This window comes from Heliangelus exortis, chromosome 2 (genome assembly GCF_036169615.1).
Source record: "Heliangelus exortis chromosome 2, bHelExo1.hap1, whole genome shotgun sequence".
In the NCBI taxonomy this organism is placed as follows: Eukaryota; Metazoa; Chordata; class Aves; order Apodiformes; family Trochilidae; genus Heliangelus; species Heliangelus exortis.
This window is the reverse complement of record NC_092423.1, coordinates 52344002-52360188: the sequence shown is the minus strand read 5'-3', so window position 1 is coordinate 52360188 and position 16187 is coordinate 52344002. Positions and strand designations below refer to the sequence as shown.

General features: G+C 38.0%; 1 protein-coding gene across 12 annotated transcripts in view; it reads right to left on the bottom strand.

Annotated features, from left to right (window-relative positions):
- The window catches only part of SUGCT (succinyl-CoA:glutarate-CoA transferase), a 330712-nt gene that overhangs the window by 56862 nt on the left and 257663 nt on the right, over positions 1 to 16187 (bottom strand). For 10 of the 12 annotated variants that reach the window (XM_071736165.1, XM_071736172.1, XM_071736167.1 and 7 more), the window contains one exon: positions 1853 to 1916. The exons of the other annotated variants lie outside the window; for them this stretch is intronic. In XM_071736165.1, coding sequence (XP_071592266.1) covers positions 1853 to 1916 — 64 coding nt within the window. The remainder of the gene's footprint in view (positions 1 to 1852; positions 1917 to 16187) is intronic. 12 annotated transcript variants of the gene reach the window in all.

Below are 16187 nucleotides of genomic sequence, written 5' to 3'. Positions count from 1 at the left end.
ACAATTCCAGGGTCTTTCCATTAACTACCATCAACAATGGCTGAACTAACTTGATCAGTTTGATTTGGGACAGAGTAATACACTGTCTTTCTAGTGATATCAATAGGTCCATTCTGCTCACACTGAATGAATGTCCTTCCTTCCACTGTGTCTCTCCTCCTTATCCTCCCATGCTAGGAAAGGAAGGAATTCTTTGTTTTCTGCTCAAATATCCAATAATCACTTCAGCCATCTGCTTAAATACAAGAAACTCTTCATAGAAACCTATCTAAATGGCAAACCACTAGAGATTAATATGATTTATTTTAGTTTAGCGCAGTGTCACTGGTTTAATAAAATAAAAAATAACTAAGGATTTGGGAAGTACTATGGGTTACCTATGTAAAAACTCACTTTCTTGCCAATACATTCTATCGCTGCTGACAGACATTAGAACATTCCTTTCATCTCCTTCCTCTTCTTGCAGTTTAACCTATCCCCTTAAGGAGTATTTGCTCTCTCTAAGATAGATTATACATTGTATGCAACATGAAAACCTTACACAGTTTCTCTACCATCTGCAAGGCTTTTCTGCCCACTTCTTTAAAAAGAATTAAACCAAAACCCTTACTTGCTTTTTCATTATGGATAAATAAACCAGGATTACTTCTCTGTTAGAAACGAAAACAATGGTATTACTATTTCCAGATATGTGCATCTAAATTAGAGAAGTATTTTTGAATACAATCAACCAAACATCCAAGCCTAGTGGGATCAAATGTCGAATACAATCTGCGATAAAGAGCAAATATGAAGCATACACATACACAAAACACCCCCTCTATTAATGGAGAAAACATGATCTAATATGGGATTGATTTCTTTCAAATAATTCTTTCTGAATCCCAGTGTGATTCCAGGATGTGCAAATTGAGATAAATTTTATGGGTCAAATTCTTCTTACCACTACATGTACTCAAGTCAACCGAAATTGATGACAACTGGATGCTGTGTCAGAGGGTGGAAGTTGGCACAGATAAACATAACGTAAGGAGAAGATGTTACATAAATAAAAATGACAGGGTGCTTTGAATGAGGGAGGAAAGAGTTCTCAATGTGGCTTGGAAGAGAGAAAAGCATAGAGAAGCAGAAAAAGCTGACCCAATAGCTAGTAGATTATCAGATAAGACTCAATTGCCAAAACAGAGCCAAATGCAAGGATCTGAATGACAATTTTCATAATGACCTTAGAACTTAACCCCATTCCATAACTAACTCTAATGGAAGTAAAGCTGAACCAACTCCAAGTCCTCATCAACATACAGCTTAAAAGAGGAGGGACTAGTTTATTACTTCTGTAGTCTTCGGAAATCCAAAGTAGTGATTTCAGACTTCATCATTGCAGAGCTTCATGTCTAACTTCATTATACAAAATAGTGTGATGAAACCTTTAGTACAAACTTCCCTCCTCTTTCTTCTTTTTCTTTTTTTCTTTTTTCCTTCAAAAGTAATGTCACAAAAGAAGCCATGTAACTTGCAAAATAGACCTAAATCAAAAACAGATTCACATATTCATGCAGAAGACTTGGCAGTAATATTTCTAGCAGTGGAAGTTCGCAAATATTATCAAATCCATGTTCACGTTTTATGACAACTGACCGATGAAAACCAGAAGCAATTCTGACACAGATTTTAACCCATTTTTCTGCTACCAGAATGAATGTGAGCACAAATGTCTTTCTGGTTAAATTTTTGTTCATTTGAGTGAAATGTGAAGATGTGTCATGTCCTAAGTTGAGTTCCAGAACTACTCAGGATGTTATGTAGCATTTAATTTCAAGCTCCATTTAGAAAAAAGAATTAAACATCTAACCTGGAACAGCTATCCTCCCAGCTGTTGGATGATTCATTTCCATCACAAGTCCATTGTGCAGCACCTAAAAAAACCAAAATATGTATGTAACAAAACAAAAACCAAAAAATATCAGTTCTTAAATAAAAAGGAAAAAAGAGATAAATATTATAAAGCCCTGATTTTTGCACTTCTCTCTGTTATGTGCATCTAAATAAATATCTCAGTAAGACTTTGCAAGTCGAACTTATCTTTAAGATTTTATATACAACATCAAGCATAAGAAACTAGGCTGCAAGTATGTCATGCTTTCAACCACCAACAGACAACTACCACCAACACAGAATGAGAATTAAAGCCTTCACCCACTTTCACTTTTAATCTGCAATATGTCTTCAAGGCCCATACACGACTTATGCTCTAGTGCATTCCTTCACTGTCATTCAGTTGCTTTTGAACATGTGATGGATCACACTATGAAATGCCATCTTAGTAGTTCTCACCAATATTCAGAAAATATGCTGTAATGTTGATGTTATTTCTGTTATTTTGAGTGGATATGCCATGCTTCAGCTTCATGTATATCTGCATCAGATGTCTATTCATCTCAGTTTCCAGTGCCTTGTTATTAACCTCAACCAGAAAACAATATATGACATCAAAATTCTCAAGTAATTGAGAAAAATTAATTCATAAGAGCAAAATCATTGCTATTGTTAATAGAATTTCCCATCTAAAGTAATCTTTATAATTTGCTTACCTACTATTCTGCTATGCTTCTAGCTCCATTACTTTAGCCACACATTCAGAAATCTTAAGAATTATTTATTTTGTTATTGAAGAATCCTCTACAAACAAAAACCTTCAAATTAACCAATAATATTCATATCCAACATACCAAGAAATCTGAAATAGAGTGCTTTGCCAAAAACATTAGCTATAGGGAATGACTAACGGGCAAAGACTAAGTCATCACATAATACATCTACCTATTCACCTTGCACCAGGTACCAGCAACCTTGACTTTTAATGACAGGTGTTGGTGTAATTATTCTTGAAAAATTCCAGTTAACAAAATGACAATTTTCTTATGTAGTCTGCACCATGTTCACCCTTTTTAGTCATTCTTTTTATTCTTAGACTTTTTATCTCCTAATACATGATCTAAATATCTTTGCTTTTTATTAATATATTTATTCTTGTCTTTTCCCTAACCGGACACAGAAAACAAATCAGTATCATCTTTATAACATTTTTTTACTTACTGGAAGATTGTAATCACATCCTCCCTCAGTCTGCTCTCTTCTAGACTAAACAAAACTAATTCCTTTAGCCATTCTTTCCCGGTCAAATTTTGTGAACCTTTTATCTGTGTAGAACAGTGTGCTTAAGAAATTCTCATTCCTGAACAGGTGGTGTCAAAAGGTCAAATGAGCTTTCTCTTAGCTTGTGGGGTAAACCTACTTAGCTAACGTTTAGATATCCGAATATTTCCGATTTTGGATGCCGGTGGAAGAATGTCTGCTCACTGGTCTCATTATTTGGCACTGTACCAAATCATTAGTTCTATTTCTCTTTCAGGAGGTTAACTCCATTTTTGGTAGACATTCAAGTGAGACATTCAGAATGTTTTTCCAAATAACAGAATTGAAAAATGTAGTTGCTTGTTTTAACTCATGTTTAGAATCTTTCCAGTTAAGCCCTTAACCAAACAACAATGAAAGTCTGGCATCTTTTATTCGTAACTTATTTATATAGGCTTTCTTTATGTGTTTAATTGATTATTTGTGACCTAAATGAAAGGAAAACACACTTACTTGAAATTCAAATCAACAGCACAGTTCATGTTCATAAACACTTCTTTAGATGGCAAATTCAAGATTGTATCTAAGAGTAGACCATTTGAGTAAAGGAAAACATACACATTCAATAGTAGCTAATCAGTGCTCCAAAGAATCAATTCTTGAGTTTCCTCAGGAGGATGTTATGGGAGACAGCATCAAAACTCTTGATAAGTCAAGGTAAATAACATCCACTGCTCTCCCCTCATCTAGCCAGCCAGTAATGATGTAATGGTGTCATATAAGGCAATCTGGTTGGTCAAGCATGATTTCCCATGCTGACTCCTCCCAATATTTTCCTTCCATTCTTTGCTTTCACATGTTTTGTGATGACATCCAGAATTATTTTTTCTGACATCTGACGAGGGATAGAGGTGAGACTAACTGGCCTGTAGGTCCCTGGGTCCTGCTTCTTTCCCTTTTTAAAGACTGGAATGATATTAGTCCTCCTCCAGTCCTCAGGCACCTCTCTTGTTGAACTGAAATTCCATCTCCTGCTTCTTGACAGAATAAACTAAGAAAAACGTACAGTACCTTTGAGGATCACCAGTGTAGCTTCTATTCCCTTTTATAAGAATTGTGTAAGAAACAGTCAAGCTTCCTTTCCATTTTCATAAGTATGGTGCTGATTTTCCCTCTCAGATACATTATTTTCTCAAAAACAATGCAGTTGTCATTACTCTTATTTCTCTTATTTTCTACAGTTATTAAGCCTATATTGGTATACTCAGTTCCATTTTTCTTTTGAATAAAACCCTCAAGCAACGAAACTGGCCAAAGACTAGGGGGTTTTCCCACATCAGCAACACTGTTGAAAAAAAACATGTCAGTTCCTGTTTCATACGTTCCACTATTAGGATTCCCAAAAAGAAATTGAAAACAACTTCCCCGACTCCTTATGTGCATTCTAAAAACTAAAATGGAAACACGTAAGATTACTGCCTCCTGGCTTTTGGGAGAATTATCATCAAAGACAAGGAAAGTCTGAGAAAAAAGTAAGAACACAATTTAAAGGACTTCTCCTCCATTGTTTTTGTACTGCTCAAATGCTCATGATCCTTCTGATAGAGTCCTCTATCTCTTTAGTATTCACCTTAGCTCAGCATAAGGAACTAATGAATCAACAGTACCATGTAAAAGACAACAGCCAACAGTAGATCCCTTTTTAATTTTTTCTTCCCATCTGACTTACTTTCCAGGCTACAAGTACTCTATTACAATATTACCTGTTACCATCTGAGATTTTGTGAATCAAATTGATGTTTGAGTGACATTTTACACTGATTGTAATGAGATCATTGTAAGAGAATAAGAAACAGAATCTGTCTTTCAGTAATAACTTTTTCATCTCATTTCATTTTATTCCAAATACAGTCATCCTGTAGATTAAAGAGTGAAAAACTACTGGTTAATGAAAAGAAAACCTGATGTTATCTTTTTGTAGCTTTATCTCATAGATAGTACCAGCAGTGTCTGACTGTTATTTGTGACATGTTCACGTAAGTTTTTTTTTCTGTTCATACAGGTTTATGCCTTCCTGCTTGATGCTTTAAAAAATAGGAAAAGTATCTCCTATTTGCAAGAAAATAAAAATTACACAACCTGAAGCAGTAAAAAAATCTCTGCATTCTCCTGAAACCAACAGAAGATAGGTTTGGTCTGATTTGTCAGTCTGACTCATTGTTTACGAGATCGTACGGTACATACAGTGGTGCAAGACACTTTCAACTTTCACAAATCCTTCAAGGAAAAACGTGAAAATCTCATTTTTCTATGAATGTACTGTTCCTTATCATTGTAAGATGTACCAGCTACTAAGAAGTATGGTGGCTTTCTTTGGGACTTATGTGTAAGTATCTGTTTAGCTATCTAGATGCACTATATGACTTCAGGATGATTTAGAGAAATCTGTTTTCTCTTGGGTGCTCCACAACCTATAAGAATATCTGGTGCTTGGTCATGGTGTCCCTTAATTGACAAATGTAGTAACAACACACAGAGAAAAAGAGTTCTTTTGATAAAAAAAAAAATCATCAAAGTAACAAAAGTGGTTATTAACATTAATAATTAATATCATTACTAGCAAGCATTAATTTTATTTGTATTGTTAAAAATTAATGGCTCTCCTACATGCTAAATAAATAAAATATTGTATTGTATTATTCATGCAGCAGCACAAATGGCAGATAGGTGAATCTCAAACATTGTTTCTACCTTATTTTATGCCAATAGTGGGATGTTTGGCCACCTAGTAAACATCTGGAATATTTTGTAATTATAGAGCTCATTTCATATTATGTTTAATCATTTCAACCTTACTACAGCTGATTATTCATGTAAGAAATCACCCATGGCAATGCAGTTTCTCTTTCAATTGCCAGAAGGTTTTAAATCCATTCTAGGTACTACCTAAGTACAATCACCTTGTAAATCCCAATCAAAGGAGATGCTGTAATGAGAAACCTATCAAATTTTGTCAGTTCCCCCCTACGCACACCTCCAAGTTTAAACAGTTCTATTTAATGTAGAGCCAAGCATTCGAAATACATATTAGCACAGATACCACCCTCTCACAGTTTCATCTACAGTTTAGTGAAAAGGAATTGCAGGGCCACAAAGGAAATGATGTAACCATTCTGTCCATATTTTGTAGCCACAAGATAGCTGGCTGTTGGTAAATGTAATTACTACTATTTCCTCCAAACCACAAGAAAATAATACTACTACTTTTCCTGTACATGCTGAACATAGAGCTATGGCCATAATCACCCCCTAAAGAAGTAACAGTGCATGTTGTGAACACAATGCCATATTGGAATCACATCCCACATCCTAAAAGTACCTCTTTCCAAATAGAAAGATGTTAACTCATTCAAAACTTGGAAAGCATTTTAAATATATCTGATGCCTGGTTCCATTTGGTTCCACTTCCAACTTACTCTATTTCTAGAATAATGTTACACAAAATCTTTTGTATATCAGTATGTTCCCTCTTTCCCCTCTTTTTTTTTTTTCCAACTACAGTGGTCTTTTATCACTACTAACTTTATTATTTTTCTTTCCAAAAACATCTTCTAACATATAGGGTTCACCTGAAGGTAATGTCTCTCAATTGTGTTAGACATCTAAGTATTGTATTAGTGCATCACGCCTATGCTGACATCTATCATATTCATATCTGAAGTATCTCACCATTTCAAGCTAGAACTGTACATAATCTGACAAAAGTAGCATTCTTTACAAATTTTTTAAAGAAATCTGATTTGTTTCATTTCTGGCTGCACCTCTTTACTCTTAATCACTTATTCTGACAGACTTAATGCTCTGACTGTATTATAGTCCTTATGTCACTAGCACCACATCTGTGATACTAAATGAATACCAGGAAAGAAAACCAGAATTCACTGGAATGTACTTAGTTTCAGTTCCTACTTTCCTATAGGCCTATGACCTATAGATTGTTTGCTCTGGTAAACCTTTTCTGTGTGAGTGTGAGGGGATGGCTTTGACAAAGTCCTTCTTATGTCACAGCTTCACAGCTTTTTATGCATATGCTGTAGTCAAAATTACTTTTTATCGGCATCCCTAGGGATGGGGTTTTGATGCCTGAAGCCTTTATTTTTCATTTAGAAAAATTCGAATCCATGTAGTCATATTTAAATACCTTTTCTACTTGGCTGCTGTGTCTCTTCGTCTGCTAGGGAATACCTTGACTGGCTGGATTCCATGTTGATTCTTAGGATTTAGTTTCCTTACTTTTTATTGAGTATCTTTTGCCTAAAGAGTTTTTACATCCTCCAGTTGAACAATGGTTCTATAAACCAGCTATTGGCTCTTCAATGTTGAATTTAAGTTTTATGGTAGCCATGACTTGAACCCCAAAACCCTGATGTGATACAGAACTTCTAAATTTTTTTACCTGCATTCCTATGCATCACTGAGTCACAGAATGGTAAGGGGTTGGGAGGAACCTCTGAATATCATCTAGTCCAACCCCCCCTGCTAGAGCAGGATCACCTTATGTCAGGATCACTTATGTCAAGAATTGCCATTCCATTTGCACGCTCTAGAATTAAATGTTTCAAAAAGGCAATCTCTCAGAGTGATGAGAAATTGCTTCCCTTATACTCTGTCCCACTGTGACACCTGACCAGCTGAAGGTAGTTGAAGTCACCCATTATTGCAACCTTATTAGACTTAGTTGAGTCTTTGATCTCCTTCAGTGTTGTGACCTCAATATCCGCTTCCTGATCAGAAGGCTCAACAGTGTAGCCCTAATACAGCTCCCCCAGCTCTATGACATAATCTGTCCTTCCTGTTCAGTTTGTAGCCAGGTATTACACTCTCCCATTGATTTTTGTCATTCCAACATTCTTCTGTAATGGCTATGTCAAGACCTTCTTTGCCAAAAATTTTAAGTCACCTATTTTTTCTCTTACATATCTCATGTTGGTATACAGACATGGATAGGTTTTGTATGCATTTGGGGAAGTGGGGAGTTGGCCATGTCATTTTTTATTTAACTCTGAGGTTTGACACTGTGTTAGCTTTCCAGAATTTCTCAGTTGTCCCTCCTTCAGTTTTGCTGTACATTTCATTCTTGTCCCTTACACCTTTTGTATGACTGACATCATTAGCAGATGTCTTTAAATGGTGTGAGCCCTCATTTGTCAGCTTTTCCTCAACTCCTTTGAGTAACCACACATTAATTTCCTACAGCAGAAGTCTATTTTTACTATGGTTCTAGATAATTCCTTCCACAGCAGTTCCTCCTCCTCCAAAGCTCTGTGTAAGTATCCTAGCAGAAATCCTACTTCTTGTCATCTGTTAAAGGAAATATAGAAAATCTTAAATTACAAAATCTGCGTTTAGTCTAAAAGTGGTTCAGAAGTGAGCATAAAGATGATAAAACTTCACCAGGTTTCCTGGAAAAGCTCTCAGGATTCTTTCGTACTTCATAATATTTGAACAAAATATATCCACAACTGTGAGTTCCTCTAAGGCACCTTATAGAAGTCTGTTCTTCAAATTCTGACCTGACACACTTTGTCCCTGAGAATCTACACAGCAAATTGGTTTTGTGAGCAACATGAACCAGACAATTAACATTTTTTGTAATTTGGTTTTCCTAAATCATCTTTCAAATTAAATAAGTGATGTGAGACATGACTGCCAATAGTTCTTTACTTCCCTTAGCACCTACTGCTAGAAAATAAAATTGAAATGCTAATTCAGCCACAGTATACTGCACAAAGGATACATTAAATAATATAAAAAGTATTAAACAATGGAAACCATTTGTGACAGAGCAGAAACACCTTTGCCCTCATCTAATCATCAAACACATACTTATTCTTGAGAAAAAGTACTAAATTCAATTTATACCTCACAGTCTAGGTAAATGTGAGACAGCTGCTAAATACGTCTATATAAATCTCAGATGTTTTCATCAGATGTATTGGAAAATAATGGAAGTAAAAGAAGGTACTTTTATTCTAATAGCAGACCATATTCCATTAAAGAATAATTTTTTTAACTCTTCTGAAGAAGCAAGTATTTCAGAGGGATTTAAAGAATATGGTTTAATTAATATTTATAATGAATAGCATGCAGATTGAGTGAACAAAGTCTTATATAATTCAGGCTAAAATATACAAAAACGAAAGGATGTAACTCTATAAGTAACTGCTTAAATTCTCTGACTTGCAGACCTGACCCTGACTTCAGAGAGCTTTCCAGGTGTTTAAAAATCAGACCCCTTCTCTCAGGTGCCCAAGTATAGCTCCCTGATGACTGCTTGCCCCATCAGTCTGGAAACACAGCAGAGGAGAGAATCTGTCCTTATTGGTTAAAAAAATACATGCACTTTTCAGATGTGTTTTTTTTTTTTTCTTGAGAACTGAAGCGTGATTGCAAAACCACACTTTTGGTGGGTTTGAGTATGTAAATCCTAAATTCACAGAAATATTTAAGCAAAGATGGTTGGCTCAACTGTTATTTGGCTATGATACCTGGCTCATCCTGACAGCAAGATGAGATGTGTCTGTATTAAAAGCACTGGCTCTGGAATCAAAGAGCTTGTCTCCAGCTGCAGCATACCTTTCATGTATAACATCAGTAGTGCCACACTGATCACCTGAAAGGCACTACAGAAACAGATTGATTTTATCACTGCAACAGACTGAAATACTGACTCACTTTGCTTCTTTCAGTAAGAGGACCCAGTATTTACTGCTAGCAATGGTGTTACAAACCACCAGATTTTGATAACAACTTTCCTCCTTTAGATAATTGCAGATGCTAAATTCAACATTCAAATATTTGCAGTTTTTCAAAAATGCACAGAAAAAAATAACTACAAATAATGTTTAAAAATTCAAAAGAATTTTAAAATGAACAGAAGTGTCCTGGATTGCACATGGTTTATATTATTTTGGTTTCAAGAGTGTCATGTGACGGGTTTTCATTTTATTTTATTTCATTGTGACTTACCTCTCACGTTAAACAAAACTAAAATAAATTTCCGGATGTCTTCCTCTGTGGAAACTGGCTTGGAAATGCAAATGAATGTACATGTGTTTCTAGAGTGGTAATAAACTTGTACTGCCACACCTTCAAGCACTGTGTACCATAAGCAGGAGACTGCTGGGGAAGAAGTACTGAGAACCTTTCTACTGCCATTGTTCTCAAAACAATTCTGTAGATATTTGTTATGTTCATTATATTCAGGGATCATATGCAGACTTGCCTAAAGAGCTGGAAATGATGAAGGAAATATTCTCATGGTTTCTGTGGTGCTTTATGCAACTGAAATTTTTCAGAAGCATCTTTCTGCCATGTGATGCAGGAATAAGTCAGATGTAGTTGCAGTTTGGGATTGAAAAGTGTACTGAGGTGTCTGTCCAACATAGGAGAATTGTTGTTTCAAAATGCGCAATCTTTATTACTGAATACTGAGAGCTCTTCTCATAGTTTTGTTATGGAAACCAAGTGTTTCTTCAAGTATGCATGTTATGGCAAGAATACATTTATAGAAGGAAAACAAATCTCAGTAATCAGAAAGCCTTAAATATTAATAAACTTACTTCTGGGGTAATGGTAAGGAAAAAGGAAAAGAATCACTAACAACAGCATTGTAACGTCATGCTAATATATCACTTGGTTCCTGACTGTCCTTGCAGACCTCACCTGTTTCTCCCAGTACAAAGTACATAATCAGTATAGGTTTTCCAATCTTGCACACCACACTGAGTTCCCAAGAGCCTTCTTTTAAGTACTCCATCCATCTTTCACCTGCTATGTAAGTGTTGCGGTTTATTTATACATAATATTCATTGTTTTTTTTAAAACTAGTCTGTCAGCTCAGAGTACTTAACCTTTCCCAGGACTGCAAAACCTGCTTATCCACAGAGGAATGCCACTTAACATTGGCACCTCCTTAGTATTGTAAAGCACACCCAGATGGGAGCATCTCCCTGCAGACCCTCAGTCTGCTGCAGGCAGAGATCAACTACAACTCTCCTCACAAACAGTTTATTCCCTGCATACTCTTGCTCTGATCTTTGTAGCCCTGTAGAGAAGGAACTGTGACTGTGGTTTGAACTACAGCATTTTGACCTAAATCAAAGGGGCTCTGTGGAGAAACAGAGGCAGACTACACTGGTAAGCAGTGTAGATGTTCCATTTTAGCGCTGGGTTTTCCTTCCTCAAGGGTTCATGTCCCATGTTCCTTTGATTCAAAGGAACTTTCCCCCAAAAAACCTCTGGCACGTGGAAGTCTTTTCTGATTTATACTCTGCCCCATTAAATTGGCCTCATAACATGTATCAAGGAGTTTGGATTCAGAAATGCTACTTGCAAGGTGTGTATGGAGAAGCATACTTGGGTGGAAACCTATTTCCCACTCTGTATCAGTATCTTCCTTCTAGCAGTTCAGTATGCTTAACTGGTTTTATCCCCTTTTCCATTATTAGCACTGAATTTTGTGAGGTTTATTACCTAACCATAAACTTTCTCTCCAAGTTGCAGTAAAACAAAAAGAAACTAAAGCCAGGAAGGTATTTCAGAGCCATGAGTGTACACCTAAGACAGGTGATTTCTTTCAAAAACTATACTTATTTAAAAACAAAAAACCAAAATAAACCAACCAAAAAAAAAACAAAAAAACAAAACAAAACAAAAAAACAACAACCAAAAAACCAAAACACAAAAAACCCCACCAACCAACCAACCAACAAACCCCATAGTTTTGAAAATAATACATTTCACAGTTACCTACTCAATAATGTTCTTTAGATGTTCTGTGAGAATTTAATGCAAAAAGAATGCCACAGAAATATTAGAAAATTAGAAAGTTCTATATGTACTCCTAAAAACAAAGAGAACCTGACAAAGCTTTAAGTTTGCATTTTTGTTCAGATCTTCCACATTACATACCCATTTGTAAATAACATGCCTGAGATTTGTTTTGCTCAATGAGAACAGCTCAGAAAGTAGGTATTAGGGCTAAGCCTCAGCAAGCTAAAGGAACAGCAATTCTATGTGGAACTACCAAAACATTTCCTTGAATGTTTGTATTTATGGACCTATATGCTGAATATAAACCCTACAAGTCTCTTACACCATCCTTTTTTCCATGTCTGTTCCTACCACAGCCATTAGCAGAAGCATGCAGAGTTGACAGTGTCTACACACAGAGAAATGTCTCACATGCTCTCCAGAAAAAGTTTCACATTTTTTACAGATCAGTTGATTATAGTACATAGTGGCTGAAACAAGTTGCTACAGAAGTGAGGGACAAATGGGAAAATAAAGGAAAAGACTAAGGACTAATCTTTCTGCTTAAAATATTATACCAGTTTGCATGAACAAAGGCATTAAAGATTTCACCTGGGCAAATTCACAATTTCAAATGTTCTGAAGTATTTTGGAAGTCATATCCAATTTAAACTCTTCAACTTTGTGTTAAGGGTTTCTTTAACTTCAACAGCAGTACTTATTATGTAGTATTAAATAAGCTAATACTAGGAGTTGATAGCATTAAAAGCAGAATTGACAGTAATCTCTCATGACAGAGGAGTATTTTCCAAACATTTCAGTCTAAGCAGATGTTCATTGTAACTGGAAATACCATATATGCACCTGTACATACTGAAGCATTTCAGGGTGTTCATAATACCATCAGTTTGCGACACTTCACTGTATATGAATTTATTTGAAGAAGGCTGCACAACATATAACATATGCCAGAAGAAATATCTCATGTTAAGCCATAAGCAGTACTCTGCAAATGCTTTTTGTGTAAGACCTTTCATTTTAACTAGTACTGCTTAAGCAGACAACTAGAATGAAGGGGAATCAAACTGTACAAAATGCAGAAAGGTGACATCTAATAAAATCGAAGGTCAATTTTTTTAAAAGGAAAGGTTTTAGGCTTGAGACCATTTCATGAGTCTAGATCCAACCTGGGCTAAATATAATAATAACATAAATGCATCAAGATTTAATGTTTGGGGCCTTCTGATTAAAATGTCACTAGCTAACTATGCAGTATTTATTTCTCTAGAAATGGCAAATCTACCTAATAAGCTGCAGTTCTGCAAAAAAATTTTTCTTCCAGAAATAGTTTTGGACAATAAACCTCTTTAACTCCTGCCATTAAAGTCAGAAGAATTTTGTGTAAATACTCCATCTTGAATATCAATGCAAGTATCTGCTATACTGTCTAGATAAAGCAAGGTAATTAAAGACTGCTGTCTTAGTAAAATTGAAGACAATAGGCTGGTGAATGGAGCTCCCCCATTACAATCACAATGTGACTATATTCTGAACTTATTCTCATTTGTCAGCTTGATCACCTGATGTTCCAGACATTAGTTGAAAAATTCTAACATTGAAACATTCTTGGTATTTTACGACAAAATGGAGAGTACTGTAATATTTGGCACACTAAGCTACTGTGGAAACAATTTTCTACGTAACACAGGTGTTAGATAACTGTAAGTCATACTATATTGAGAGCACATCCCAGGACACTTTTTAAGGAGAAAGCATAATTTCCTTGTATGTCATTAAAATATTAACTGTAGCATACATGCAGTAGAGTGCATAAAATTAGAGTGTCTTTGTGTTATGACTGTTAACTGTTAGTTTGGGTTTTTAATGTGCCTGAACACAACACAATGCAACACAACAGTTCAGATGGAAGGAACCTATAACTGTTATCAAATCCACCTGCCTGACCACTTCAGATCTGATCAAAGTTCAAGCATGCTATTAAGGGCATTGTCCAAATATGCACTAAACACTGACAAGTGTGGGGCATTGACCAGCTCTCTAGGAAGATGATTCCAGGGTTTGATAATCCTTTTCCTGAAGAAATGTGTCCTCATGTCGAGTCCAAACTTGCACCTCTTGCTCTTTGAGAGATTCAACTGAACCCCCAGTTTAGTATCATCAGCAAGCTTGCTAATGGTGCCTTCAACTCGTACATCCAGATCATTGATAAAAAGATTGAACAGAATTGTACACAGGCACATTATTTTAAAATGACCTTATATACACAGTCTGACCATAAAAAAGAATTTACATGGATATTCATCAGCTGTGCCCAGTGCATGGCCACCAAGGGCAGTGACAGCTCTGGGGCCTCCTGCTCACAGGGACTATCTCAGAGTCACCAACCAAAAGCCTTCCTACCAAGGATGCTGGGGACAGGTGCGATGGGTGGGGCAGTGATGGGTGGGTATGTGCAGGGGGAGGTCCCAATCATTCCCCCATGTCACAATGCCACCATGTTAATACAGCTATAACAATGCCCCAGGGTACCATAAAAGGGAGCATCCTCCGGGGTTCCACAGCCAGAGCTGGATTGGGGTGCTTGAAGACACCCAAGAAGAAGACCTTGAGGAGCCGATGGAATTACTTGGAGAGGGTGGAGGGAGGGAGAGCAAAGGCTGGACAAGGCTGATTGAGTTTCTCTACTGCAAGGCTCATCTCATGGATGGAAATCCTTTTCAGAAGGATAACCATGGCCAGACCAAGGGAATGCCTTCTTGAGAAACACTGCAGAGCTCATCATCTTCATCTCCCATGGAGCCTGGGGAAGCAGCCATAAGAAAGGGGATGCAAAGATGTTGCCAGGGGTCCCAGTGCTTTGGAGCACCCACTGGTGCCCCAGAAGGCACAGGCAGGATTCTTGTCCCCAAAAGTCAATCAGGGCAGGGGCACATGGACACTCTGAGATTGCTCCAAGTTGAGGGAGAGTATGGCTTGGGCATCTCCAGGGAGGAGTGACCTTGTGTCAAGGAGGCAGTCTTGCTCACATGCTCAGGGAGTAGCCGATCGCCAGCTCTGCTGGGGTCAGGAAGGAATTTTCCCCCGGGGCAGATTGGCCCTGAGCCCCGGGGGTTTTTTGCCTTCCTCTGCAGCATTGAGCATGACCCCTTGTCAGGCCTCCTCTGGCCCATTTGGGCTGGGTTACTGCCCGCTGCTCCTGCATCACGACCGTGGCCTCTCGTGCCCTGCAGCTGGGGGCAGGAAGGCTTTTTTTCTCCCACTGTGGCCTAGAAAGTGTCCATGGTTTTTTTTGCCTTCCTCTGTAGCACTGAGCACAGCCCCTTGTCAGGGCTCCTTTGGGCCGCTGTGTCCAGGTGCTGCTGCTCCTGTTCCACGAAGGAGGCCCTTGTGCCCTGCAGCTGGGGGGATGAAGCTTGCTTAGACCCCCAGGAGAGCCCCTGGGGGTCTCCTTCTTGTCCTCTGTAGCACTGAGCACAGCCCCTTGTCAGGGCTCCTCTGGGCCCTTTCAGCTCGGTTCCCGCCTGCTGCTCTGGCACCCCCAGGGCACCACTCGTGCCCCGGCTCTCTTGGGCTCTCTTCCCCATTTGGGGTGGGAGCAGCTCTGCTCTTCCCTTGGCTCTGTTTCCCCAGGGTTTCTTGCTGGTGCAAAGCAGGCTCTGCTTGGAAGGGCTCCAGCCTGGCTGCACCACCCGGAGATGCCGCTTTCCAGCTCTCCTTGTGTGCAGCAGAAGCACCAGACGGGCACGAGAGCTTCTTGTGGATCACTGGACAAGGAGCACGGTGGCAAAGGAGCAAGTCTGGGAATACAAAAAGTGTGTTTGTCATCGCTACGTGTCACACTTTGGAAATACCCCATGCTACCACACACCTCTTTTATTCCTCTTCTCTTGTGTGTGGTTGGTCCTGACCCTCCTTCTTCACCTTCTCACTCTTCAGCAGACAGGGACAGCTTGGCCTGTGTTCCTGCTGCTACTTTCTGAAGAAAAGAAAATTATACTGGGTAATGTTGAAGATTTAATTATTCAGCACTGTCAAGTCCTTCTCAGGCTCTCTCAAGCCTGTCAGGGTACTGTGGCGTGGCAGAGGAAACGGAATAGAACAGAACAGAACAGAAGAGTTTTGTTATATTATTCTTAGAGCTATGCCTGACAAACTCTTACCAGGTCTGAGGTCTCTATCTAGAAGCAGATCTCCACATTGCAGGTCTGGCAGCAGGA